Below are 24,924 nucleotides of genomic sequence, written 5' to 3'. Positions count from 1 at the left end.
TGAATGAATGCTTCATCACATACAAATAATTAACCTGGGTGTTTATGAGAAAAGATTCTACTTTCTTACTAAAAGAGCCAGATGTCTTGAATCTCCCAAATTCCTGCTTTTGGAGAAAAAGATAAGTAAAACACAAATGCCTGCATAATTTTTAAATGGAAATTTACCTTTTTGCCTCACTTTTATTCCTAGACCCAGCACAGCCTTTGGGCCTTTGTAACAAACTCATGCCTATCCCTGGAGGATAGGAAAGTGAAAGTCGCTCAGTCATGTCCTATTCCTTGTGACCCTATGGACTACAGAGTCCATGGAATTCTCCAGGCCACAATACTAGAGTGGGTAGCCATTCTCTTCTCCAGGGGATCTTCCCAACCCAGGGATCAAAATCCAGGTCTCCCACACTGCGGGCAGATTCTTTACCATTTGAGCCACCAGGGAAGCCCAGAGATTAGGAAGAGGTTGCCAAAGAGGGTGCCCCAGGGAAAGGAGGGTGGGAAAACAAAATAAGGGAAGGAGAAGCTCTTAGCACCCTCATGGGTTCCTTCCACATCCAAATAGTTGAAAATGATATTTTCAGGTTTTTTTTTTTTAATAAAGGCTTTGTTTTTGTAAAAATGACTCAGCCCCTTGTATGACTGAAAAAGATTTAAATGACCCAGAAAAGGACAGAGAGGAAAATAAAATCACTCCGTATCACACCTCCCACCTACTTGCGTGCCTACGTGTCAAGTTGCTTCCACCGTGTCCGACTCTTTGCGACCCTATGGACTGTAGCCCAAGGCTCCTCTGTCCATGGGATTCTCCAGCCATGAATACTGGAGTGAGTTGCCATTTCCTCCTCCAGGGAATCTTCCCGATCCAGGGATCAAACCCATGTCTTTTATGTCTCCTGCACTGGCAGGCAGATTCTTTACCACTCGTGCCACCTGGGAGACCCCCACCTACTTATGTTAGTGTATTCATTTGTACAGTCATCAAGGTATGTCTAATATGTGAGCACTCTGTTTTGGGTTACTCAGAAAGCCCTTGATATCATCTTCCAGACCTCACATTTGCTTCTTGTAGCATACTGATACACATGTCGAGCCAGTAAGCTGCTTGAGCACCTACTCTGTGCCAGGCTTTGACTGTGTCCTGTTTGACTGTGTGGATCACAATAAACTGTGGAAAATTCTGAAAGAGATGGGAATACCAGACCACCTGACCTGCCTCTTGAGAAATCTGTATGCAGGTCAGGAAGCAACAGTTAGAACTGGACATGGAACAACAGACTGGTTCCAAATAGGAAAAGGAGTACGTCAAGGCTGTATATTGTCACCCTGCTTATTTAACTTCTATGCAGAGTACATCATGAGAAACGATGGGCTGGAGGAAGCACAAGCTGGAATCAAGATTGCCGGGAGAAATATCAATCACCTCAGATATGCAGATGACACCACCCTTATGGCAAAAAGTGAAGAACTAAAGGGCCTCTTGATGAAAGTGAAAGAGGAGAGTGAAAAAGTTGGTTTAAAGCTCAACATTCAGAAAACTAAGATCACAGCATCTGGTCCCATCACTTCATGGCAAATAGATGGGGAAACAGTGGAAACAGTTGCTAACTTTATTTTTCTGGGCTCCAAAATCATGGCTGCAGATGGTGACTGCAGCCATGAAATTAAAAGATGCTTACTCCTTGGAAGGAAAGTTATGAACAACCTAGATAGCATATTAAAAAGCAGAGACATTACTTTGTCCACAAAGGTCCATCTAGTCAAGGCTATGGTTTTTCCAGTGGTCATGTATGGATGTGAGAGTTGGACTGTGAAGAAAGCTGAGCACCGAAGAATTGATGCTTGTGAACTGTGGTGTTGGAGAAAACTCTTGAGAGTCCCTTGGACTGCAAGGAGATCCAACCAGTCCATCCTAAAGGAAATCAGTCCTGGGTGTTCATTGGAAGGACTGATGTTGAAGCTGAAACTCCAATATTTTGGCCATCTGATGCAAAGAACTGACTCATTTTAAAAGACCCTGATGCTGGGAAGGATTGAAGGCGGGAGGAAAAGGGGACAACAGAGGATGAGATGGTTAGATGGCATCACCGACTCAATGGACATGAGTTTGGGTAAACTCCGGGAGTCGGTGATGGGAGTCGGACACGACTGAGTGACTGAACTGAACTGAACTATGGGTAAAGAGTGTGGAGCTGCCTCTGTGGGACAGACTATATCTGTTCAAATAATGACATGTGAAATTGTTTAGTTGCAGTCATGGCCAGAGCTACAAGAAGGTGCTGGTTCTTTGACCTAGGCAATGAGGACAAGGAGGGCTTTCTGGAGAAGGTGCCCCTGTTGGTGTGGAGGAGGGGGGGGGGGCCTTCTCTGGTGGTCCAGTGGCTAGGACTCCATGCTCCCAGTGCAGGGGGCCCAGGTTCGATAAGGATTGAACAGGGAATTAGATCCCACAGGCTGCAATGAAGACCAGTGCAGCCAAAAAAATTAATAAATATTTTTTTAAAAAGGAAGAGAAAGCGTAAACTTGGAGAGATTGACAAAGGCATGCCAGGCAGAGGGCAAGGCCTGTGGGGAAGGAATGCCCACCATGGCTGACTGCCAGTTCCCCCTCCTCCAATGCTGCAGAGATCAGATTTTGTTCTGGTGTCTGCCCCTCTGGTCACTAAGTTGCTTTTCTACTCAGGTAAATCCTGATGAGTCTAAGCTAATCATGGTGGTCCTCAGCCCCTTGCCAGGAGTTGGGTAGGGCCAGGGCACATGGTCCAGTCCTGACTATGAGAAGGAAGGAGCCTCCTTCTGAGGAGGATCAAATCAACCCCTTTCTGCCTCTGGACACTGATGCTGCAGGTGGGATCCAGAATTGCAGCAGCCGTCTTGCACCCTTGAGGATGAGACAACATGAGAGGCCATCTGAGCAAAAAGAGCAAGAAGCCAGGTCCTTAATGATGTCCCCGAGCCACTGAATGAATAACCCTGCCAGGACTTCCTGTTGTGCAGGGAAACAAGCCCCCATGTTGTTGCAGTGATTTTGAGCTGGGCTTTGGGGAGTGTCGGTCTAGTAGGAAGTAAAGGGTGAAGGGTTTGTTCTGCAGTGATTGTGTAACAAGCTGAGCTCACTATTTTTACCTGGACCCTGGGCTTCCTAGGGTGGAAGTGGGAGCTGGTGGAGTTGATGACAGGGGGCTAGAGCTTTATCCTTTGACTCCACTGAAGTCTATTAAAGGGACTAATCTAGACTCTCAAGAGATTATTGGAGCTTGAACTCAAGAGTAATGGAGAGAGAGGCGAGAGAAGCAGGCACACATCTGTGTATGCAGAAGCCATGTGTCAGCCCTGGCTGCCCCAAGTTGTCAAGATGCCCTTCAACGTTCAACTGACTTCAGCTCCTCCTTCCACGAACTGGGGAAATGCCCCCTACCACAGTCCTCTGGATTCCTGGGGGGATAGATTCTCCATGGTGTCACTGGCTTCCCAATCATTGCTTTGGATTTGTCTATTTCTCCCTGAAGTTCTGTCAAAATTTGTTTTACCAAAGCATTATTCACATGCTATAAAATTCATCCTTTTAAAGTGTACAATTCAGCAGTTTTTAGTATATTCACAAGATTGTGTAACCATCATCAGTTCAGTTCAGTTCAGTCACTCAGTCATGTCCAACTCTTTGCGACCCCATGGACTGCAGCACGCCAGGCCTCCCTGTCCATCACCAACTCACGCAGCTTGTCAAAACTCATGTCCATTGAGTTAGTGATGCCATCTAACCATCTCATCCTCTGTCTTCCCCTTCTCCTCCTGCCTTCAATCTTTCCCAGCATCAGGGTCTTTTCAAATGAATCAGTTCTTCGCATCAGGTGGCCAAAGTCTTGGAGTTTCAGCTTCAACATCAGTCCTTCCAACATCATCATCACTATCTTATTCCAGAACATTTTTGTCAGCCCATAAAGAAATCCCATACCCATTAGCAGTCACTCCCCCGTCCCCCTCCCCTTAGTGCTGGCAAACACTGTTCTTTCTGTCTCTATGGATTTGCCTATTCGGACATTTCATATAAATGGAATCCTACAATATGTGGCCTTTTGTGACTCGCCTTCCTCTCACGCCAAGCATCCCATCAGATAATATTCCAAACGAGTGCAAGAGCTGCTGTAATCACCTCTTGTTAAAAATGGTACTTCCCTCCCTTGCTATATATACAGAAAACTTTATAGAAGTAAAACCATATTATACATGTAGGTTTTACATTTTTAAAATTCAATCCAGTATCAAGAACATCTTTCTGTGTCAGTACAGATCTGTATAACTCTTTTTAGTGTCTGCAGAAAAAATCACATGGTTAAAAAATTTATTTCTGGCTCAAGCTTAGTGCCCACATGCTCAGGCCAAGAGGAAGGTTGGTTAGTCCCCTCCAGACGGGTCTTTACTCCACTTCAAGCTTTTCGTGACTGTAAAGAATGAGATTAACAGCCTCATGTGTACATTTCTTTAAAGTCCTAGACTTGGGACTGTGGGCTAAATGGTATGCATATTTACTTTTTTTTTTTAATATTCTGCCGAACTGCTTTCTGGAAAGGTCAGATCAGATGGGCTGGCCAGTACAATGAAGCTCTGTGGCCTTTGGACTCCTACTGCTTGGCTTTTAGTCCCTTCTCTCCTGCTTGTTGGCAGTAGGACTTTAACATATCTGTGCCTCAGTATCCTTGTCTATAGATGGGGTATGAAAATGCCAATCTCATCAGATTGTTGTGATAATGAAAGTAGTGTAATATTTGTAAGCAGTGGTTCTTGGCTGGGGTGAATTTGTGCGTCCTCCAAAGGGGATTTTTTGGTAATGTCTGGAGAGATCTTTAGTTGTCACGATGGGAGGGGTGCTACTAACATCGGGTGGGTAGAGGCCAGGGATGCTGCTGACTGCCCTACAATGCACAGAACAATGCTCCCCACCCAAGCAAAGGGTGGTCCAGTCCCTACAGTCCACAGTGCTGAGGGTGAAGAATCCCAGGGTAAAGGGGCTGGCTCAGAGTAAGAGCTCATTAATGTTGGCTGTCATCATACTTCCAACACCTGGGCCTGAGAATGTTCATTTTCCCATACTTTGACTTTTGACAGGGAGGACATAATATGATGGTAGATTTCTAAGCCATCAAAGGAGAATGTCCTTATACCTTTATGGACCCGACTTCCTGAGACTCATCTTTATTCAGTCTGGGAACTGGCTGGCAGCTGGCTGTAGCTAAGGAATCTTTGACCTTGTAAGCAAGAGCTTCAGAGTTCCTTGAATTAGCTGACTGAGTATGTGTTTGTCTTTGGAAATGCAAAGCCTGGGACATATTGTGGATAAAGTGTAGATTTTGAAGTCAGGTCTGGATTCAGGTCCCAACTCACTGCTTACTAGTTATGAGAACAAATGACTCTCTAAAACCCAAGTTTCCCCATCTGTAAAATGGGATTCTTGGAAGGATTAAATAAGATAATGGAGCACCATGCCAGGTTCTTAGTGCTCAGTAGCAGGTGCAATTTAATCAGTGATTACCTCATCCATGCCCTTTGCTAAAACTTTTCATAATTATTCAACTTAATGGTAACTACTGTGATAATCATAGTTATAATCATCATAAGGTCAAGACCCTGGGTCTATCTATCCAGGTACAAGGGGAAGTCACTTGTTAGGCCTCCAGCCAACATTCCACACATGTCTGCTGAGCATTCTTATGCTCCAGACCAGGTGCTGGGTTCTAGCAGATATGAGGAGGGGCTCCTAACTCTCTCCCATCCGTATCAAAGAAATAACAAAAAATGTCAGGGAAAAGACTGGATAAATTAGCTTTCACTACTGTAAAAAGCTTAATTTCCTTTATTAAAACAAAAACAATAAGACAAGCTGAAAAAAAAGTGGAGAAAAGAAAATTTAGTTATGCTACTCATAAGAGAACTGAAACAAGCCATAGAGAGAAAAAATCTCAAGTGAAATATGTCTGTATTTATAATTTATTGAATTATGTTTCAAATGAAGAACAAACCACACTGAGGTGGAAAAGGACTAATTCAATTGGCATTTTTTTGGTCATCCTTATGCGGGAGACATGCTAATCTCCATATCGTTCTAATTTTAGTATCTGTGCTGCTGAAGCAAGCACCCCAAGTAACTTTTGAACACACGACTTTGATATATACTCTCAGCTTAAACATGAAAAGAACTGCAAACAAATACTGAACTTTACCTAATGGTCTTCTTTTTCACAGTGACTAATTCTGAAACTAGTCTCTGTGTACTGGCAGACTGAGTAAAAGGTGAAATGTATTAAGCATGTTGAGAGCCAGGTTTCTCACTGTTGTGGAAGAGACGTACATTCAGGAAATGATTGGAACTGAGGCATCGGTCTGAACTCTTGGATTTATATTTATATACGTATGCGTTTCCTAGTTCTATCCACTGAGAAGACCGAGAAGCAGTGATACCCTGGGAACAGTGAGCCCAGCTGTGCCCAGCTCCTACCTTCTAAGTACCGTAATATCAGCCTCCACAGGGGAACCAGAGCTCCTAGAAGAAATGGCTGGTTCCTACATGAGACCAGAGAAAATATAGGATGAGTCTATTTCCCTCTTGTGTCAGAAAATCGGGAATTGCTCAGTGAATATGAGAGACACATCCAAATGACACAGCACCACCTTGGATGAGTTCTCACTGGCCGCATCTGCAACAATTTGATTAGCAAGTAAATCATAATAATGATTAATTATAACCCACTGAATAAGATAAGAATTTATGTGCTCATCATCCCCTGTATGTTTCTATAACTGTAGATTCTTCTCCACAGTAGAATGCTGAGTCATAACAATAGAAATTGTCACAATTTTGCAATCATCTGAGAAATTAATATAGATAAAAATAAAGATGCTAAGAGGGTGAAAGTTTGATGAGAAATAAAATATTTATATAGTCTCAAAGTACTCCCCCACAAATTACTTATTAACTGTAAAGAGAAAATCATAATTGTGCAGTAGGTAAATTTGGTAGACACCACCTTAATCAAGTGATTAAGGTAACCATCACCAGTAATAGGGCAAATGGACATGAAGTGCTTCTTAATATGGGGCCTCTAGGTGGCTTCCAAGGTGGCAAGAATCCACTTGCCAATACAGCAGATGAAGCAGATGTGGGTTTGAACCCTGGGTGGGGAAGGGCCCATAGAGGAGGGCATGACACCCACTCCAGTATTCTTCCCTGCAGAATCTCATGGACAGAGGAGCCTGGCTGACTACAGTCCACAGGGTTGCCAAGTGACTGAGTACACATGCTTCTCAGTACGACGTCCTGAGAAGGATATAGTATCAGTTCTGTGGCATCTCTGCCCCAAATGCATAGCCTGAAACTAATCATGAGGAAGTATTTGACAAAGTCCAGGAATATTTTACAAAATAAATGACCTGTACTCTTCAAAAATAGTAATGTCATGGAAAACAAAAAAGGCTGGAGATCCATTCCAGAATTAAGGGAGATTTATTTACATGCGACGTGTTATTCTGGATTGGATCTTGATCTGGAGAAAATTGTCCTAAGCTTCACCAAATTTGTATAAGACCTGTAGATTAGGTCGGAGAAGGCACTGGCACCCCACTTCAGTACTCTTGCCTGGAAAATCCCATGGATGGAGGAGCCTGGTAGACTGCTGTCCATGAGTTCGCTAAGAGTTGGACACAACTGAGCGACTTCACTTTCACTTGTCACTTTCATGCATTGGAGAAGGAAATGGCAACCCACTCCAGTGTTCTTGCCTGGAGAATTCTAGGGATGGGGGAGCGTGGTGGAGTCCATGGGGTCGCTCAGAGTCGGACACGACTGAAGTGTAGATTAGGTATGAAAAAGTGAAAGAAAAATGAAAGTGAAGTCGCTCAGTCATGTCCAACTCTTTGCGACCCCATGGACTGTAGCCTACCAGGGTCCCATCCTCCGTCCATGGGATTTTCCAGGCAAGAGTACTGGAGTGGGTTGCCATTTCCTTCTCCAGGGGATCGTCCTGACCCAGGGATTGAACCGGGGCCTCCCGTGATGTAGGCAGACGTTTTACTGTCTGAGCCACCAAGAAAGTTCTAGATTAGGTATAATATTGTATAATGCTTAAATTCCTGATTTTTCTAATTGTGCTGTGGTTATGTGAATGTTCATATTTAGGGGGAAAGGGGCATCATATCTCACTCTCAAATGTCCAAAAAAAAGCTCTCTATAGAGAGAATGAGAAAGCAAATGTCACAAAATATGAATAAATGGTGAATCCAGGGGAAAAGTATTTAGGAGTTATTTGTGCTGTTCTTGCCTGGAAAATCCCATGGACAGAGGAGCCTGGTGGGCTGCAGTCCATGGGGTCACTAAGAGTTGGACACGACTGAATGACTTCACTTTGACTTTTCACTTTCATGCATTGGAGGAGGAAATGGCAACCCACTCTAGTGTTCTTGCCTGGAGAATCCCAGGGACGGGGGAGCCTGGTGGGCTGCCGTCTATGGGATTGCACAGAGTCGGACACGACTGAAGCGACTTAGCAGCAGCAGTGCTATTCTTGTAGTTTTTCCATAACTTTGTTATTATTTCAAAGTTAAAAAGTTGAAGACAAAAAAGAAAAAACAAACCTGTTTGGATTCTTTTCTTTAAAGAAGCTATTTTCCCTCAAGGAACTCATTCATATACTTGCCTGTTGAGCAAGTCTAGACTCTTCCCTAGTATTTCAGTGAACATCCCAATCTTCTAGAAACAAATGGAGATTTGCTTTTGAGTTCCTCATTCCTCAGCCATGTGGTGTGGGTTATGCTTCCTGACCATCAACCCTTCCTGTCCAGCTCATTGACAATGTCCATTGAATACTTTCATGTTGCACCATCGCTGAATCACCAAGGCTCATCTCTGCACCTGACCAGAGCAGGAGTGTAGGGTGGGATCTTGTGAAACTGAAAGACTGAAATACCTGATTGCCTTCAGGGGAATAGCAAGGACTGAGAAGGAATGAGGAGGAACCTCAATGGCCTCCTGTGGGATAAGGGTCCTCATACATGCCTGGATCCTGGACTAGAAATCTCTGGATACAGCAGTGGCTGGAAGCCTCCACCCTGTGTCTGGCTGCCAAGATTTGTCTTGGAATGGGCGATCAGGAAAAGAGAGCCGGGTAAATTCCCCTCTGCAGGAGTGACGCAGAACTAATCCCATCAGTGTGGTTAGGGGTGAGCAGGTGACCGCTTTGCTAAACTGCACTTCAGGGTTCATTGGAAGTTTACCAGCTCCCTCCGGTTCGTTAAACTCACTGTTGGCAAATGCAGTGAAATCTCTGGCTGTCCCTGATCTCAACCTGATCTTGTGAGTCTGGGCACAGGGTTTGGGGTTTGACTTTCCAAGCTGCCTTAGATCCTCACATCTCGGTTCTTGAAGGCCTGCAGGTCGATGGGGCTTCCGGTTGGGATATTTGGAAATGAATGGCTGTGGGTGGGGCTGGGAACATGAATGGAGGCCTTGAAAGCCACCCCTGGGATCCTCAGAGCAATGGGAGGAGCCGTGGGACAGTGACAGGTAATAGGGTGAAATGGTCAGCTTTTCATTTTAGAAAATTCACTCTAGCAACTGAAGTTGAAGATCAGAGGGTGGGAAGGGACAACAAGCAGAAAGATCAATGTAGGAGCTGTTACACAAATCCAGGCCAAAATAGTGAGGAGTTCTATTTAGACCTTGTTCCATAACAGAGACAGCAAACACAGCATATATCTCACCAGCCAGACTTCTTATTCTCATGGCAAACCTTGCTAACCCTTCACTGTCCTCCCTTGCCCTGGGCCAGGTGGGCAGCTCCCATAGACGACTACTGCCAGTCAATCCAAGTGGGCTCACTGGATGAAAGAAATGTGCCCTCCCCACTCTTCTGTTAGAGAAGGCAAGGAAGACAATCAGTTTTGAGGATATGCTGGCACTTGTTGACAACTCACGTGATCAGACCCAGAGTGGCGCCCAAGTCAGTCTTCGAGGTCCTTCATGGTGCTCCGTGCCTCGCCCTGCCGTGCACCCTCTGTGTTCCCACTTAGTGCTTTTGCTGTCCATTAGCTCATTTCAACCTCGCAACATTCCTGGTTGTGAAGATCGAGGTTGTCATTCCCATTTTAAAGATGAGGAAATTGAGAACAGAGATTTCAGGTAGAGTGCCCATGTTCTGCAGGTGGTAGGTGGTAGGTGGCAAACTGAGATTCAAATCAAGGGCTGTCTGGCCCCCACAGCCTCGGGTCCTTCCGCTAGAAGCTTGTTGCAGCTGCAGCAGCTGTTCAAGTCCATCAAGGCCTCGTGCAAAAGAGCCAGGCCAGGTTGGGATGGGACATTTTGGTAACAATGACTTTCCCTGTCAATAAAATCCCTGGCTTAAAAAGACCTGGGAAACTTTTCTTTGGAATCACCCTATCTAATCTGCTCTGTGTTGAGCCATGGAGAAGGGGGGCCCTGGCCCCTGGGTGGGGGTGTGGGGATCGCTGAGGGGGTGCTGCACAGATGGTGAGGGGAGGAGGCCTCTTGCCATGGGAGAGAATAAAGTTTCTGTCCTTGCACAGTTGGAATGAGGGCCCCGGAGCCAAGCAGCCAGGGCCAGGGCAGGGCAGCCAACCTCTGGCACGTGAAATGGCACCCTGAGCTCATGGCAGATAATTCTCGGTAATAATTCATACCCCCTGGCAGGCAGGCATCCTGAAAGCCCTGTCTGTTCTGCCTCACAGAGTCCCTGTTGGAATGTAGGGGCTTGAGGGACTGGCCCCAGATGTGGGCAGAGTTCAGACTGGACCCGGTGGGTAGGGTAGCATCTGGGCACTGCCTGGGGGCAGAGGGTGTCTTTGTGCTCTGTGCCCCAGGAACCCCACCCCCACTCATAGTCGCCCTGTTGGGGAGAAATGGCCCACACGCCAGGCTAAGGCCTGCTCCCTCTGCTGTTCTTCTGGGGCAGCCGGAGGAGGGTGCTTTCATAGGTGCAGCCTGGCAACTGACAGATCCACCCCATCACTCTTGGGGTGCCCCTTCTGAGCAATGGGAGAGTGAAGGACAAGGGGGCCCCCAACACCCATGGCACAATCTTCTGGGAAGGTCTCAGTCCTCGCCCCCAGGGACCATGGTCTGGGGTAGCACCCGGGCACCAGCAGTGATTCTGATGGGAACTGGATTTTTTTCTCAAAGCTTTTTATGTATGTATATATTTATATTTATTTGGCTGTGCCAGCTCTTATTTGGGTCACGCAAGATCTTTGATGTTTGTTGTGGCATGTGAGATCTTTTAGTTGTGGCATGTAGAACCTAATTCCCTGGCCAGGGATTGAACCCAGGCCCCCTGCATTGGTAGCACAGAGTCTTAGCCACTGGACCACCAGAGAAGTCCTGGGAGCTGGGTGTGAGAACCACCAGTGTGGTGTTTTGAGGGGGTGGTGCTGCAGCTTGGTCCTCATGGCTGTGTGACCTTGAACAATTTACACAGCAGTCGGTGCCCCAGTCTCCCCATTTGTGAAGCGTGGACAGCAAAAGTACCTATTCTGTGGGGTCACGGGGAGGATTCAATGAGATGATGCTGTAGACTCGGCAACTGAGCCTGGCACGGAGCACACACCCGGCCGGTGTAGTTCCTATAGACGGTTATTGTTATTTCTTCCTTCTCCACTCGGTGAAGGGGAAATTCTAGGGCTTGAAGTCCTAGTGAAAAAATCTAGAGGGCAGGAGAAGGTCATCCCCTTTCAGGAGAGCATCAAAAAGGGACCAGAGGAGGCTCTTCACTCTCTGACTGGGAGGTAGGTTGGGAGGTGTTGGCACCTCCATGGCTCCAGGAGCAGGCCCCACTCCTTGGCAAGGCACAGGGAGCCCCTAAAGACTCTTGGTTCTCAAAGCACCAAGTACACCACGTGATGCGTCTACGAAAAGCTTCCATACCTCCCAGCAGGTTCCCAAGGGGAGGAGTGAGACTTGCTCAGCTTGGTGCCCCCAAGGCTGGCACACAGACATCAATCACATTGGATGCCCCACAGCTCTCTGCTGGAAGAGCTGGCAGATCCTCTGAGCAGGGAATTAACTGGTCACAATGCTAACAGGAGTTACTGCCTCCTGAATGCCCACAGTGTATGGGGCATCACGTTCAGGGTTTATAAAACTGCACAAGACTTGTCAGGCAAGCTGATAAGGGTCAGAGATAAGTCAGTCTGGCCCCCAAGCCCACTGAGCTCTACAGTCTCTTGCTTCTGTGGGCCACTGAGCTGCCCTGAACACTAAACTGGGGTTCAGAGCTGCGTGTCTGGCATGTGAGAGTGTTATTGCCACAGACGACAGAAACACCACAGCTTTCTTTGCTGGCCAAGTGTCTGGCTGCAGACCAGGGTGGAGTGTTTAGGCAGGTATTTTCCCCTGAAGATGGGTTTTCTCATTTTCATAGAACTTCAGGATGGAGAGAATTACTGGAAATATCCCATCTGCTCTCCAACCTTAATGATCTGAGATTACACTCGAGAGATTCCTGCCTGGAACCTGACTCTAGGTTCTGAGATGGATCACTCAGTTATTTGCAGACATTTGTTGGGGTCTCCTGGGTGCTGATCAACAAGAAGAGAGCAAGTTCTGCTTTCATAGAACTCAGACTCCAGGGACAGGAGATAGGCCTGAAGAAGGAACACTAATAAATACCTGCCAGTGAAGATACAAGGAAGTTTGTGATGGGAACAACTTTAAACTCAGCATTGAGGGACGGTTTCCCTGGGGAAGCTGAGACTTGAATGACCAGAGGGAGGCGGCCATGTGCAGGTGCAGGGACCACCGTCCTGGGGAGAGTAACGCAAAGCTGATGCAAAGTTGGGGGAGGATGGGGCGGAGAACAGATGGGACTGGTGCTGGTGAGGAGCCAGAGTGGGAGGTCATGGTCCAGATTACCTAAAACCCAGCCATGTTTGGCTTGCTTGGGACTAGGCTCGGGCCCAGTGGGGTCTGAGTGGTGACAGGGACGTGTCCCCGTCAGCCTCTGCCATGGCTGAGGCACTGTGCTTCTGACTTGTCTGTCCTGTGGGGACCGGGCTGAACAAGTGCGTGTATGTGTGTGTTTGGGAAGCCAGTCTAAATCCAAATCACCCATCGGTGGTTTGATTGCTCCTTGGAGGTACCTAAGCCACCATGTGAAGGCCATTAAGTCATATGGGAGAAGCTATTCTCTTTCAATCTCATCCCTCTGATTACATCAAGGACATGTCCCCATTCTGCTCGTTTGCCCTTTACATCTCCTGAACATTTGCTAATCTTACTTTTTACACAAAGACCTTGGGCCTGCTTCACAGGCACGGTGTCTGGCGAGACTGCGTGTTCTCAGCATCACATTCTGATCCTTGTGTTTGTGGTCACTGGCTATCTTTTACTATTGTAAGAAAGTTCATCCCTAAAAAGATTTTTTTAAGATTTTTTTGTTTTCATTTTCGCTAACAGCTTATAAAGCTTCCCTTTGAAATAAAATTAGTAAAAAGAATGAAATGATCGAAAAAAGAAATAATAAAGCATACTGAAGATGGTAAAGGGAAATGTGACACAAGTCACGTGGATGACTGAAGTTTGAGAAACATCAGTCAGTGATGCTCAAGGGTCCCCTCCCCGATTCCACAATACTGCCTTTTTCCCAGGAAAACATTTCTTTTTGTTCTTCCCTTCCCTTCAGCCCCATGTCCCCTAATCTGGGATTCTCTCTCTCTGCAGCTAAAGGTGGGGGCTGCAGGTGATGTCTGTACCTTTGGGAATGGCTTGCTTCTCCTCTCCCCTGGGAAGGGCCTGGTTTTCAGCCTGACTTGGGTTCTTCTGCCCTAGTTCATTTTCCAGATCAGTTTCCAGTAACAAGGCCAATTCTCATAGCAATCTAAAGTATTGTTTTAAAGTTATTAAATGTCTGTGTTACAGTAAGGATGCAGATCATAACATTTAATCAAGACTTATAAATCAAACTTTTGATCATGTATTTATTTCGGTACAGTCCACCTTGGTGCAAAAAAAGATACTGTGGCAATTTACAAAAATAGATAAAATACAATATAATAAAGAGATCGGGGTAAAGGCAAAAGCAGAAAGCTAGAATGAAGCCAGAGTCCAGTAGGAGACTCAATACAGCGACTGTTAAAAATAATCTCAAGTTCGACTTTAAGCTTCCCAGTAGCCAAAGCAAAGAAGAAAACGGACTGGTTACAAAATTCTTAACAACAGTTAGTTTTGAGCTTTGGTGTAAAAACAGAACTGGTTCAACTCTTGACTATACTTCTTGTTAGATTCGTGACCCTGAGCAGGTTGCTTAACCTTTTTGAACTTGAGGTTCACCCCCTGTAATGGGGGAAAGTAATGCCATCCATGGGGTTCCTGGGTGCATTAGTGGTATTGTAGGTAAAGGCGCCTTCTAGCTCTCGGAGGGCACTGCTTGGGCCCCCAGCTGCCCTGTGTCCTCACTAAACTGCAAGTCTTCAGCCATAAAAAGGAGTTGATATCTGTCCCCTCTGACAGTCCCTACCCTGCCCGAATGTGAAGCCTGTGAGAAGCACAGCTGGATTCGAACCTAGGACTTCCCAACCCTTCCTTACCCAGGGCTCCCTGACAACCATCCTGGGCCGGGTCCTCCTGTCACCAGAGTGGTTTCCAATGTCGTCAAGGAGGAAAAGATGTTTTAGAACAAACCGGCTTTCAGAAGCCCTCAAGTCATTCCCAGGAAACCCCATCCCACCCCCTGAGCCTTACCTTTAGGGCTGCCTCCCAAGGCAGAGGCCTCCTTCTTTTCTCCCCAGACAGAGCAAATTAAGTATTAAGGCCTAGAACTCTCTCATGAGGAATCAAAGGTAGCAGTCAAAGCCCCTTCCTGTGTCATGTTGTTCAGAAACACCAGAGACGGCTTCCTTTGCCTTCACAGCGAGGTCGGCAGGAAAAGCTGGCTCTCTCCTTTAAGTACCTGCCGTCAAACATAGTAAATCCCACCAAAAAAGTTCTTCCCTGCCTCCCGTCACTGATAAGACAAAATCCAATTGTCTTAGAATTTCCTTTCCTTTCCTTTATACTCGACTTCATTCCAAACATGATTGGAGGGAGTCGCTCTTTGGTTTGGCATTCAAGGCTCTTTATGAGCGGACCCCAACCTCCTTCTTGGGTCTCCTATGCAGATGCAATTCATGGCTTGGCTACACTGGTTTAAAAGAAACAAGCACTAATTCTGGAGCTGCTGCGAGAGAGATACACAATTGACAAAAAACACGTACTAACCAGCCGTGAAAACCTGACTCTGCTACAGAGTAAACTGCTTGCTTTGGTAAGTCCCTTCACCTCAGTTTTCGCATCTGTAAAATGGGCACACACAGAGTATATACCTTCCACTGTTGTGAAGATAAACATATGACTTTCTTAGCCCACTGTTGATGTTCACGGCATATTACCTGATTTGGAAACCTGGCTTTCCACTTAACTGCCTCCACTTAACTTCTCTGGGCGCCAGTCTGACTACCTGTAAAATGAGGAAAATAATTGTACCTACAACGTAACCCACATACAAGGACCTGAAAGCAGAAGGGGATCAGTGAAAGTTTAGAGGCTGCAACCAGCATCCTGTCCCCGAGAAAGCCATTTTGCTTGTCCTTTTTCAAAATCGGTCCATTTTAACTTGCCCTTTTCTAAGACTAATGGGAAGAGAGGAGCCTGAACACTTCTCACATGGTTGGGCTGTGATATCACAAAGCACTGAGTCTTCTAAGACCCACACCCAGGGCCAAGGGAAGTGCTGGGACTTGCAGCCCCCAAAGAGTCTGTATGCTCAGCCCTTGGAGTTTCGCTGGGTGGGGGCGCCTGGATGAGTCTGCTACTATGAGTCAGGCCTGGCTCGGCTGGGCGTCATCATTCCCCTTTATTTCGGGGGTGAGTTACAGCTTAAACAAAATAACGTCACCTGACAATGTCTGAAAGAAGTGTATTCTGCACAAAATGCATTTCCTTACACTCCAGGGTATGCAGCTGAATTTCCCAACATGGCATATACACAGACACCTGGGAGCTGGCATGGGGACTGAATGAAAGCAGCAGGGTCTGGGGTTGTGTCGAGATCAGCTGTAAATACCCTTCAAACGTGTTGGGATGGCTTGGGTGCTGGGTGGTCTACGGCCTAGTGCCTCCAAGCCTGGAGAATAAAGGATTTGGACAAAGCCCTTCTGGAGGGAGGTCGGCTGTGTCCCGTTCCCCGAGTGGCCCTGAGCCCTTTCTCCTTTGTTGATGCAAGGAGTCAGGCTGGAGAACTTCTTCCAGCTCTAAAAATGTTGTTCAAAGCATATAGGGACAGACCTGAAGGTCTGATCCTCTGGGTTGCCCAGGACTGAGGCTCAGGGGAGCCCACCTGTGCATTTTCAGCCCCAAGTTGGACTCCGGGCACCCTGGCCCCAATATCTCTGAAGCCAGGAAAAGCCTGACCCACAGACCCCTTTCTCCTTCCCTCCCAGCTTCCACTCCCTGGCTCTTCCCTGCCACCAGAAGGTCCAAAACCTCCTCTGTGCTGGCTGTCCAGCTCTCAGCCTCCCCACCGTCTCCCAGGCCAGCTCACCTAAAGACCAGGTTAGGACTGCCAAGAACGAGGAAACCTGTTTCAGCCTGGTACTGCCCAGCCTCAGGCTTAGGGTCTTGCTCACGGCAGACCTGGAGTATCCCTGAGTACACATAGGTTGTGGGTTCAAAAGCCCAAAGAGAAAGGACAAGGTGGACCCCGGCCCAAAGGCTCTGGGAGGTAGTGGGGAGAGGTCCCACAGCCTGGGTATGTGGCTGGAGTCAGCACTTCTGGGTGGAGAGGGAGCCCCAGGGCCTGGCCCAGTTCCCCACTCTGGTAGAGTCGCGCTGGCAGGCAGCTGCCTGCAGCCTTCTCAGCTGCTGCCTCAGAAACAAATGACGGCGCTGATGAAGAATAAGAGAAAATAAAAATGAGTACAGAGGGAGGGGGTCTTGGAAGGGGGGCTGGTATTTTTTTCTTGGGGTGTGGTTTCTGTTCAGTGGCTGGGTGACTGTGGAGGTTTGGAATGCGGTCAGACAGCGGGTGGGGATGGGGGGCTGGCCAAAGGCAAGGAGCAAGGACATTAGCCAAAGGGTCCAAAGCCCCAGGGCCACCAGCAGCTCAGTCAGAACAGGGGCCTGGAATGGCATGCAGAGCCGGCCTCCACCCAACACTAGTGTGTTGGTCCCAAAGGTTTCACGTAGCCCCTGGGAAGGGAGACAGACGTGAGAGGACAAGAAAAACCAGGGGAGAGGGGAGAGGGTTGGAGGTAGGGGAGAGCATGGTCAGGTCTCATTTGTAAAGTGGGCTAGCCTGATCCAGACTGAGGCCTCAGTCTCCTCATCTGTTAAATGGGCTTAACTGCCTCTACCTCCAAGGGTGTCAAGATTAAGCGGGTTAGTGCACGTGAAGCTCTTGACAGTATTCTGCAGGTGGAAGCGATTATTACTCCACTGGGTGCTAAGGAAGGTTGATCCTTGCTAAGCCCCCTGCCTAGCACCTATCCCTGGGCCTGGCCCCCAGTAAATATTTGCTGAGGGAGTCCCTTGCAGGAGTCGCTGTGGAGAGCCCCCATGCCCATGGCCACTCCTCTCCTGTGACCCCAGGTTCCCATTCAGACCACGAAATGGAGGGTGTAGGTGAGCTGGTGGCCGTTGTCCCAGGCGTAGAGCACCCGCTCCTTGGGGTTGTAGTCGATCTGGGTGGTGTAGGCGTGCTCATTGAGAAAGGGCAGCTGCAGGCGGGCATCGGTGCCCGTGTGCGTATCGAAGGCGTAGGCCACATGGCCCTCCCGCTGGTTGTACGTGTCCACGGCGTACAGGATGCCGCACACCAGGAAGCAGTTCCCGTAGGAGTTCCGCCGCAGCCGCGTCTTCCACGTGGTCTCGCGTTGCACTGACAGGTCGCCGGGGTCCAGGCGGCTCAGCACGATCACCTCGGACTGCGCCTCGTCGCGGTCATCCACGGCGGGGTAGATGACCCACAGGCCACTCTCGTCCACGGCGAAGTCGATGTCCGAGTGGCCGCGCCACTTCCAGGGCGTGGTGTCCTCGTACACCACGTCCGGCAGCAGCGCCCAGGAGGCCACGAAGCGCTGCCGCAGGTCATACTTGATGATGTTCTTGGTGAAGGCGCGGTTGTAGTAGAAGGCGCCCTGGTACACCACGTGGCCTGTGCCGATCCAGTTGTAGGGCAGCTTGTACATGTTACTCCAACGGCCTGCGTGCAGGGGGCGGATGGTTACACCAGAGCCTCTGGGAAAAAGCCTCAACTGATCCCAGGGACCAGCAAGCAATGGAAACGGAGTGAGCTGTGGGCCTGGGGCTGGGCCAGTTATCTCGCCCCTTCAAGACATTGTCCCATTTGCCATGGAGCAAATGGGGGCTCAGAGGGTTCAAGGTTACCAGTTGTGGACCAGCATAGGCCAGGATGATACCAGGGCATTTGCCCATGCCCTTCTTGCTGCCTAGACTGCCATTTCCCATCCTGTCTGCCTGGGGAATGCCTCAGCATCACATCCTCTGGGAAGTCTTCCCTGGTCTCCAGGCTGGGCTCCCACAGCCCCAAGGCCTCCCTCGAGCACCATATCCAAGTTGTTTCTTAAAGCTTTTGCCACACACATCAGATTGTGCATTTCTGGAGGGCAGGTCATGTCTAACTGACCCTTTCTCCCCATCATGTTCCAGATGTGATAACAAAATTTCTGCCCTTCCCTGTCCAGACCTGAAGCTCCAGTAAGGCCTGGGGTTCTGCTAACCTGTAAGACAGGGTGATAACCCCCCACCTCGTGGAGTTATGGAGATACCATGAGTTGATACACACAGGTGATTAGCACATAATAAGCACTCAGCAAGTGCTGCAAACAAGATGGACGTGGTCTTGCCCTCGCGAGTGTCATTTACTGTCAAGGGTAACAGTACTCAGAGTTTCCACTTAGGGGGTGCCCCTAGACTCCCCTTCATGGGGTGGCTGACCAGTCAGGGCTAGGCCAGGCTGGGGAAGCCTGGACCACAGGATACCACAAGGCAAACAAGGGCCATGTCTCCAGGGGAACCCTCTCTAGGCTCCCCAGACCTGCCCCCCCTTCCCGTCTCAGGGGTCCCCCACCTTGCTTGAAGTTTTCCAGGTTGCGGAATTCCACCAGGCTGTTTCCATAGTAGTAGTTGGTGACATAGATCCTGTCATCCCTGGCAGCGGGGTCCTTCATCCAGGCTCCCTCATGGCGCCCATAGCTGTGGTGTCTCACAGGGGGGTCCACGGCCCGGAGGGTGCCCTCACAGCTCGCCTGTCTGCCTGTGGGGAGCGAGGGGCGCAGCATTTGATACACACACCCACAGGCCCTGAGCCAAAGCAACAGTCCTGGGAATGTTATCTGAATCTTTCTTAAATCCCCTCTGAGATTTTGTTTGTAGCATTATTATTTTTTTTTCTTTCTTCATAATCAAAGCAATGTCCCCTCATTGTAGAAAACAGAATATTCAGAAAAGGAAAAGGCAGAAAATAAAAATCATTCAAAATTCTGTTATTCAAAGAAAAGTTTAAACATGTTGTATTTCCTTCCTTTTCTTATTTTCTCTGCATGTACAGTCATGCAGAAATACTTAAAAAGCACCATCATTCTTCTGAATATACAGTTTTATGTATCCTGTTTTTTCCCTCCACTGAGCAATCTCTCACATCATTAAATGGCCTTTTAATGATGTGATTTCAAGGTTCCACCAGACCGCCAGACAGCTGTGCCACTGAATTAATTTAACCAATCCCCTCAGTTAGACTTTGAGATTATTTTCAGTTTTCCGACATTAGAAATAGACCACAAGGAAACCAGTTAAGCTGTAGCTGCTGTCCACATATCTGATGAATCCTTTAGGAAAAGATTCCTAGAAGTGGGATGCACATGGACCAAAGTAGGGGATGGTTTTAAGGCTTGTTATCACAGGCAGCCAAGATGCCCTCCAGAAGGATGGGCTCAATGACTTAATTAGGAAGATTTCTACCTAAGATATGAGCTGAAACTACAAACATGAACATAAAAAACAGGGCCAGAGACTGGACAGAAGAAATTGGGAAGTAAAAATAGTTGCTGGATTTGATGATGGGATTCTAGGTGATGTTTTAAGAAGAATTTGCTGAGAACACTATCTGTTTCCCTGTAAATGTAGTCAGGCTTTTCCTACAAAGATCAGATAGCCAACATTTTAGACTTTCCAGACCACATATTTCTGTTTCATTTTCTTTTTTTTTAAACAACCCTTAAAATATGTAAAAATTATTCTTAGCTCAAGGGCTGTACAAAAGCAGGCTGCAGGTTGTATTTGGCCTACGGGCAGTAGTTGCTGACCCGTGAGGCTTACTCACCTTGACTGGGGACTTCCGGGCGTGGGGGTGGCTCGGTGGGCAGGGGACTGGTGGTGGGGGTGGGGGTGGGGGTGGGATCCGAGGCAGGGGTGCCAGGGGCCAAATCTGCTCCCTCAGGGGCCTGGGGCGCAGCCTCCTCATGCTCTGCCGAGTTGGGCTCTGGTGGCCGGCCCTCCACCCTGGGCGGCAGCTGCTCCAGCCAGGAAGTGCCCTTGAGGGCGTTGTCTGTGGAGAGAAGACCCCGTGTTCACATCCGAGGAGCACCCACCACTGCCCGGGATCCTCCCCAGGCCCACCGGGCTGCCAGCACTGGGGCCATGGGGGAGAGGAGGGGCTGGCCCCTGAAGAGTGAAAAGCCTTGCAAAGTAGGAAGTGGAGAGGGCTTCCTGGTCGGCAGACTGGCTGTAAGCCCCTCAGGCGAGTGGCCTCGGTCAAGTCCCCTGCCTCAGTGGGCCTCAGCTTCCCCTTCTGTGAAATGAGAGTCGTGAGGTCTACCACGTCAAGCTGTTGTATGGATTAGAGAAAAATGTATAGGAGACATTTGCACAGATCCTGGCAAATGTGAGGCGCCGGACCTGAGACCCCTTTCCCTCCTAAAGAAACACTTTGTACCAGTGTTTTCATTTCCTGGATCCAATCTCCGGAGGCAGAAAGCCCTGCTCCCATGTTACAGACGTTGTCTTTGTCTGGACCCACCCTCTAGTCTCTCTCATCCGGGATTTGACACCGCAGGTAGGGCAGGCCAGGTGTGGCCAGCTTCCCATCCCCTCTGGACCCCAGGTCTCTGTCCCCTTGTTCATCTCCTAACTCCCATCTCTCAGCTTGCTTGCCCTCCCTTCTTCTTCCACCCCTGCTGGCATGGGCTGTACTGACCGGAACTTCTTCAGCTCCATAGCACTGGTTGGGGCCCTCTCCGGTCATCCCTGACCTGCGCTCCCCTGGGTTGGAATGGCTGGGGTCAGGGAAATAGTTGGAATGGGTAGGGAAAGCAGTAAGACTCCGTGGCACAGAGCAGGGAACGAAAATCCTTCAGCTTCTGGGCTCTAGTCCCATTAACTCGCTGCAAAAGCTGGAGGTGGTCACTTCACCTCTCCGAACTTGTTTCCTCTCCTGGATCAACTGCGACAGCATGTGTGCAAGGATTCAAAGCTGTGATACCAGAGACAGAGGAATCGTGCTGTCGTTGCTGTAGTGGCAGGGCTCCCAGAGATGTCCTGAGGCTCATGTGACTTCTACCTTGTCTCTTCCTGCTGGGCTTCCCCTTTGCTCAGGGTGTAGCCAGGCCCCACTGGGGAGCAGCCCCTGGTCTCTAGGGAATGAAGGCACACCCTCTGGCCAGCAGGCCTCAGCCGGGCCCAACCTTGGCACCCAGCCAGGGCAGGGCTTGTTCCCACAGGCCTCACTGGAAGAGTCAGATGCCTGCAGCTGTTCATGGGCAGGGCCCTGGCCAGGGGTCAGCGGCTTTACACGGTGGCCAGGCTGAACTGGCAGGACTCAGAGCTGACAGCTGGCACCAGGAGCTGGGAGAAGAGGCCCCTGAGATCTGAGAGACCAAGAACTGAGGGGCTCTTGGGAGACTGGTCCCTCACAGTTCCACTCCTGGCCCCCTTGGGCATGGGCTAGGCAGAAAGCCTCAGTGGAGGAGGTGATCAGCAGGACCCAGGAAGGGGAAGCAGGCTGGGGACACCTCTCAGGGACATCAGAGGAGAGCAGGCATCTGGGGAGGAGCTCAGAGGGAGAATCAGGACCACACCAGTGGGGATGGCCCAGAAATCTGGGAACTCTTGGAACTTTCGTCTCTTGTTTTTCGATTAATTATTTCGTTGCACTTCACCGTGATCTGGTAGGGAGCTTTAAGAAAGAGACCAGAGTCTGTGGGCTCTTCTTTGGGGGGAACAGAGTGGGATGTGCTGGAGAGGCCATTCACTCCAATGCCAATCTGGGCATGGGAGGTGCCGCAGAGGCCCCGGGGCACTTCCCAGAACCCTGGCCCGGCCCCTGCGTTCTCCCCCCTACCAGAGGCAGCTGCTTAGTTATGCGTGTGCTTTTCCCCACTAGACTATGAGCTTCATGTAAGGCAGAATGTCTGGAAGATACAGCACACACATAGTGAACTTTCAGCAAATCTTTCAAGGAAGGAGGAAAAGTCCAGTGAGAGTGGAGACAGCTAGAAATACTGCAGGGGTGCTTCACGTTGATTTTATCATTTCATCCCCACCAACAACCCCAGGAGGGGGATTATCCCATTGTGTGGATGAGCAAAGGGCACCAACAGGTAAACCACGGAGTTGAGGTCTGGGGCAGTTTACACAAGAGATCCTGGGTCCCTGTAGGACTCCTACTCCCCAAGGTTCCCGTCTTCCTCCAACTCACCAGCCATGGGCTCGGTCGTGTCTTTCCTGCCTGCCTTGTAGTAGGTGATGCCTCGGATCACGGCCTGCTGCTGGGCCAGGGCCCGGGGCTTGGCTGTGGGCTGGGGGAATCTGCCTTTGCCCTCCTTCTTCAGCCTCTCCACCTTCAGCAGCTTCTCCTTAGGAGGTTTCGAGAGGCCCTTGTCGACAAAGCTCTTCTGCACGCTGCCGTATTTGTTGTTTTCTTTGCCTTTCCCTCCAGCTGTGTCCTGGGGGAGAAGGGGAGTCTCAGACTTGGAGGGTGGTAGAAGGGATGTTTCAGGGGGTCAGGGAGGCTCAGCATTTGGGGGCTGGTAGCAGTCAGGTGGCTCCAGGCCCTGTGTCCCAGGAGCTCCTGAATTCACATCTCTCCTCCAATCGTGGTGATATCCATGACCAGGGTGTGCCTTGGTTTCCCTACTTAGCTCTCTAGCTCCCCGGTAGGCTTGAAGCCCAGCCTAATAGGTTAGATCCTGTTCCACTTACCAATTCCTGTTCACTCTGCCTGGGGGGTAGACTGCAATGGTCAGCTCCCCGGGGAGGTCAGCTTCCCATCCGTCTCTCTCACTCACTGGTCTTTGTGTGTGAGCCGGGAGAGGTTCTCAGGCCCTCCTGACCAATTCATCTCAGTGTGCCTGGAATTTTCCCAGTTAGCACTGAAAGTCCCGTATCCTGGGAAACCCTTCAGTCCTGGGCAGACTGGGATGGTTGGTCACCAGGGCATTGACCTTAGGGCATGCTGTTTCTAATATTTTAAGAATTCTGTTATTTTGGCTTCCTTTTAAACGCCTCTGATGCTGGCTTGGCACGCGAACACTGGGCCTGTGACATTACCCATTGTTAGGCAGGATCTCCAGGAGATACAGCAAGGACGGTATCTAGACTTTCTGTGCCACTGCCCCAACAGGACTCATTCCAGCTCTGGAACTGGCACGGAATGAGCAGGAAGCCAGCTCTGGGCCAAGGCACCGGGCTTCCTCCCTGCTTTATCAGCATCTATGTGGTCCTTGCTGCAGACACAGATGGTCCCATCATCAAAATGTCAGCACGGGAGGCTGAGGGGTGGAGGCGAAGAGAGTGGGCTTGGCCGTCACGCAGGCCTGGGTTCCATCAAGGCCACCTTCTCCCAGTGACCCTGCTCCATGTTTCCTCATCTGCCAAACCGGCAATGAGCATCCGCCCTTGCAGGTCGTTGTGGGCTTCGCTGAGACAATGTCTGTGAAGAAGTCAGCTGCCTTCTTACCCCACTCACTAGAAAACGAGGCTGCTGTGGGAGCGGTGGGGGCTGTGTCCTGCACGTGGTGACTGGTCAAAGGAGCGAATGGAAGTAAAGTCTAGTCTGTGCTCCATCTGCCAAGGCACACATCCTGGTGTGTGTTGGTCATAGGAAGGAGCCTTCAGATAATTTATCCACCCAAAGAGGCCCCCTCCCCCCGCTTTTTTTTTTTTTTTTTAACTTGTTTGGGTTGCCCTGGGTCTTCACTGCTGTGCAAGGACTTAGCAGTTGCTGTCCTTGAGCTTAGTTGCAGTATATGGGATCTTAGTTCCCCAGCCAGGGATGGAACCCGAGCCCACTACATTGGGAGCTGAGTTTTATCCACTGGACCAGCAGCGAGGTCCCTCCCCCTTCTAATTTATCTGACCAGTGGTGAGAGTCTTTTCTGCAATCTGTCTGGCTAGAGGAGGGCGTTTTTCAAATTTGCCCAAAGGTGTGTTATATGTCATGGATGGCTCTGCCTGCTGACAAAAGCAGTGCCTTTGCTCACTTTGGGAGCTGAGTTTGAAGATGGAAGGCTGGGTGTTTGCTGCAGGAGGTCTCCACCCCACGATCAATTGGTTGCATGAAGAAGTGGTATTAGTTGGCTCGGGTCCCGGAGGCATTGCCCACATACACCCCCTGCCCCCACCCCCTACCAGAACTGATGCAGCCAGGGGCCCAGCCACAGCAGATGAAGTTTCAAGTGGTTGTGCTGCAGGTGACCTGGTTCCCCTGGGACTAGGCAGGGAGGGTCATCTCTGCAACCTTGTCCCTGCTAGTTTGGAACCAGGAATGAGAATACCGCCAAACGCCTGGCTCAGGAGCCCCATGTCTGCTCCCAGCTCACCTGTGTTGACTGCTTACTGCGCAGCAGGCACCCCCTTACCCCCACCCTGCCAGGGACTCTC

General features: G+C 49.4%; 1 protein-coding gene and 1 non-coding gene across 2 annotated transcripts in view; both read right to left on the bottom strand.

The window, feature by feature from the left end:
• Window positions 1-6,022: 6,022 nt before the first annotated feature.
• On the bottom strand, window positions 6,023-6,127 carry LOC113901943. Its single transcript, XR_003513603.1, has one exon. It is a non-coding gene; the product is annotated as a U6 spliceosomal RNA (small nuclear RNA).
• Window positions 6,128-13,943: 7,816 nt separating this feature from the next.
• Window positions 13,944-24,924, bottom strand: part of OLFML2A (olfactomedin like 2A) — a 28,708-nt gene continuing 17,727 nt past the window's right edge. The window contains exons 5-8 of the mRNA XM_027556244.1: window positions 22,742-22,988; window positions 20,369-20,593; window positions 19,118-19,303; window positions 13,944-18,229 (exon numbers count right to left, since the gene is read on the bottom strand). Coding sequence (XP_027412045.1) covers window positions 17,625-18,229; window positions 19,118-19,303; window positions 20,369-20,593; window positions 22,742-22,988 — 1,263 coding nt within the window. The 3' untranslated portion in view covers window positions 13,944-17,624. The remainder of the gene's footprint in view (window positions 18,230-19,117; window positions 19,304-20,368; window positions 20,594-22,741; window positions 22,989-24,924) is intronic.

Source organism: Bos indicus x Bos taurus, chromosome 11 (genome assembly GCF_003369695.1).
Source record: "Bos indicus x Bos taurus breed Angus x Brahman F1 hybrid chromosome 11, Bos_hybrid_MaternalHap_v2.0, whole genome shotgun sequence".
Classification (NCBI taxonomy): domain Eukaryota; kingdom Metazoa; phylum Chordata; class Mammalia; order Artiodactyla; family Bovidae; genus Bos; species Bos indicus x Bos taurus.
This window is presented reverse-complemented; position numbering and strand designations above follow the sequence as displayed.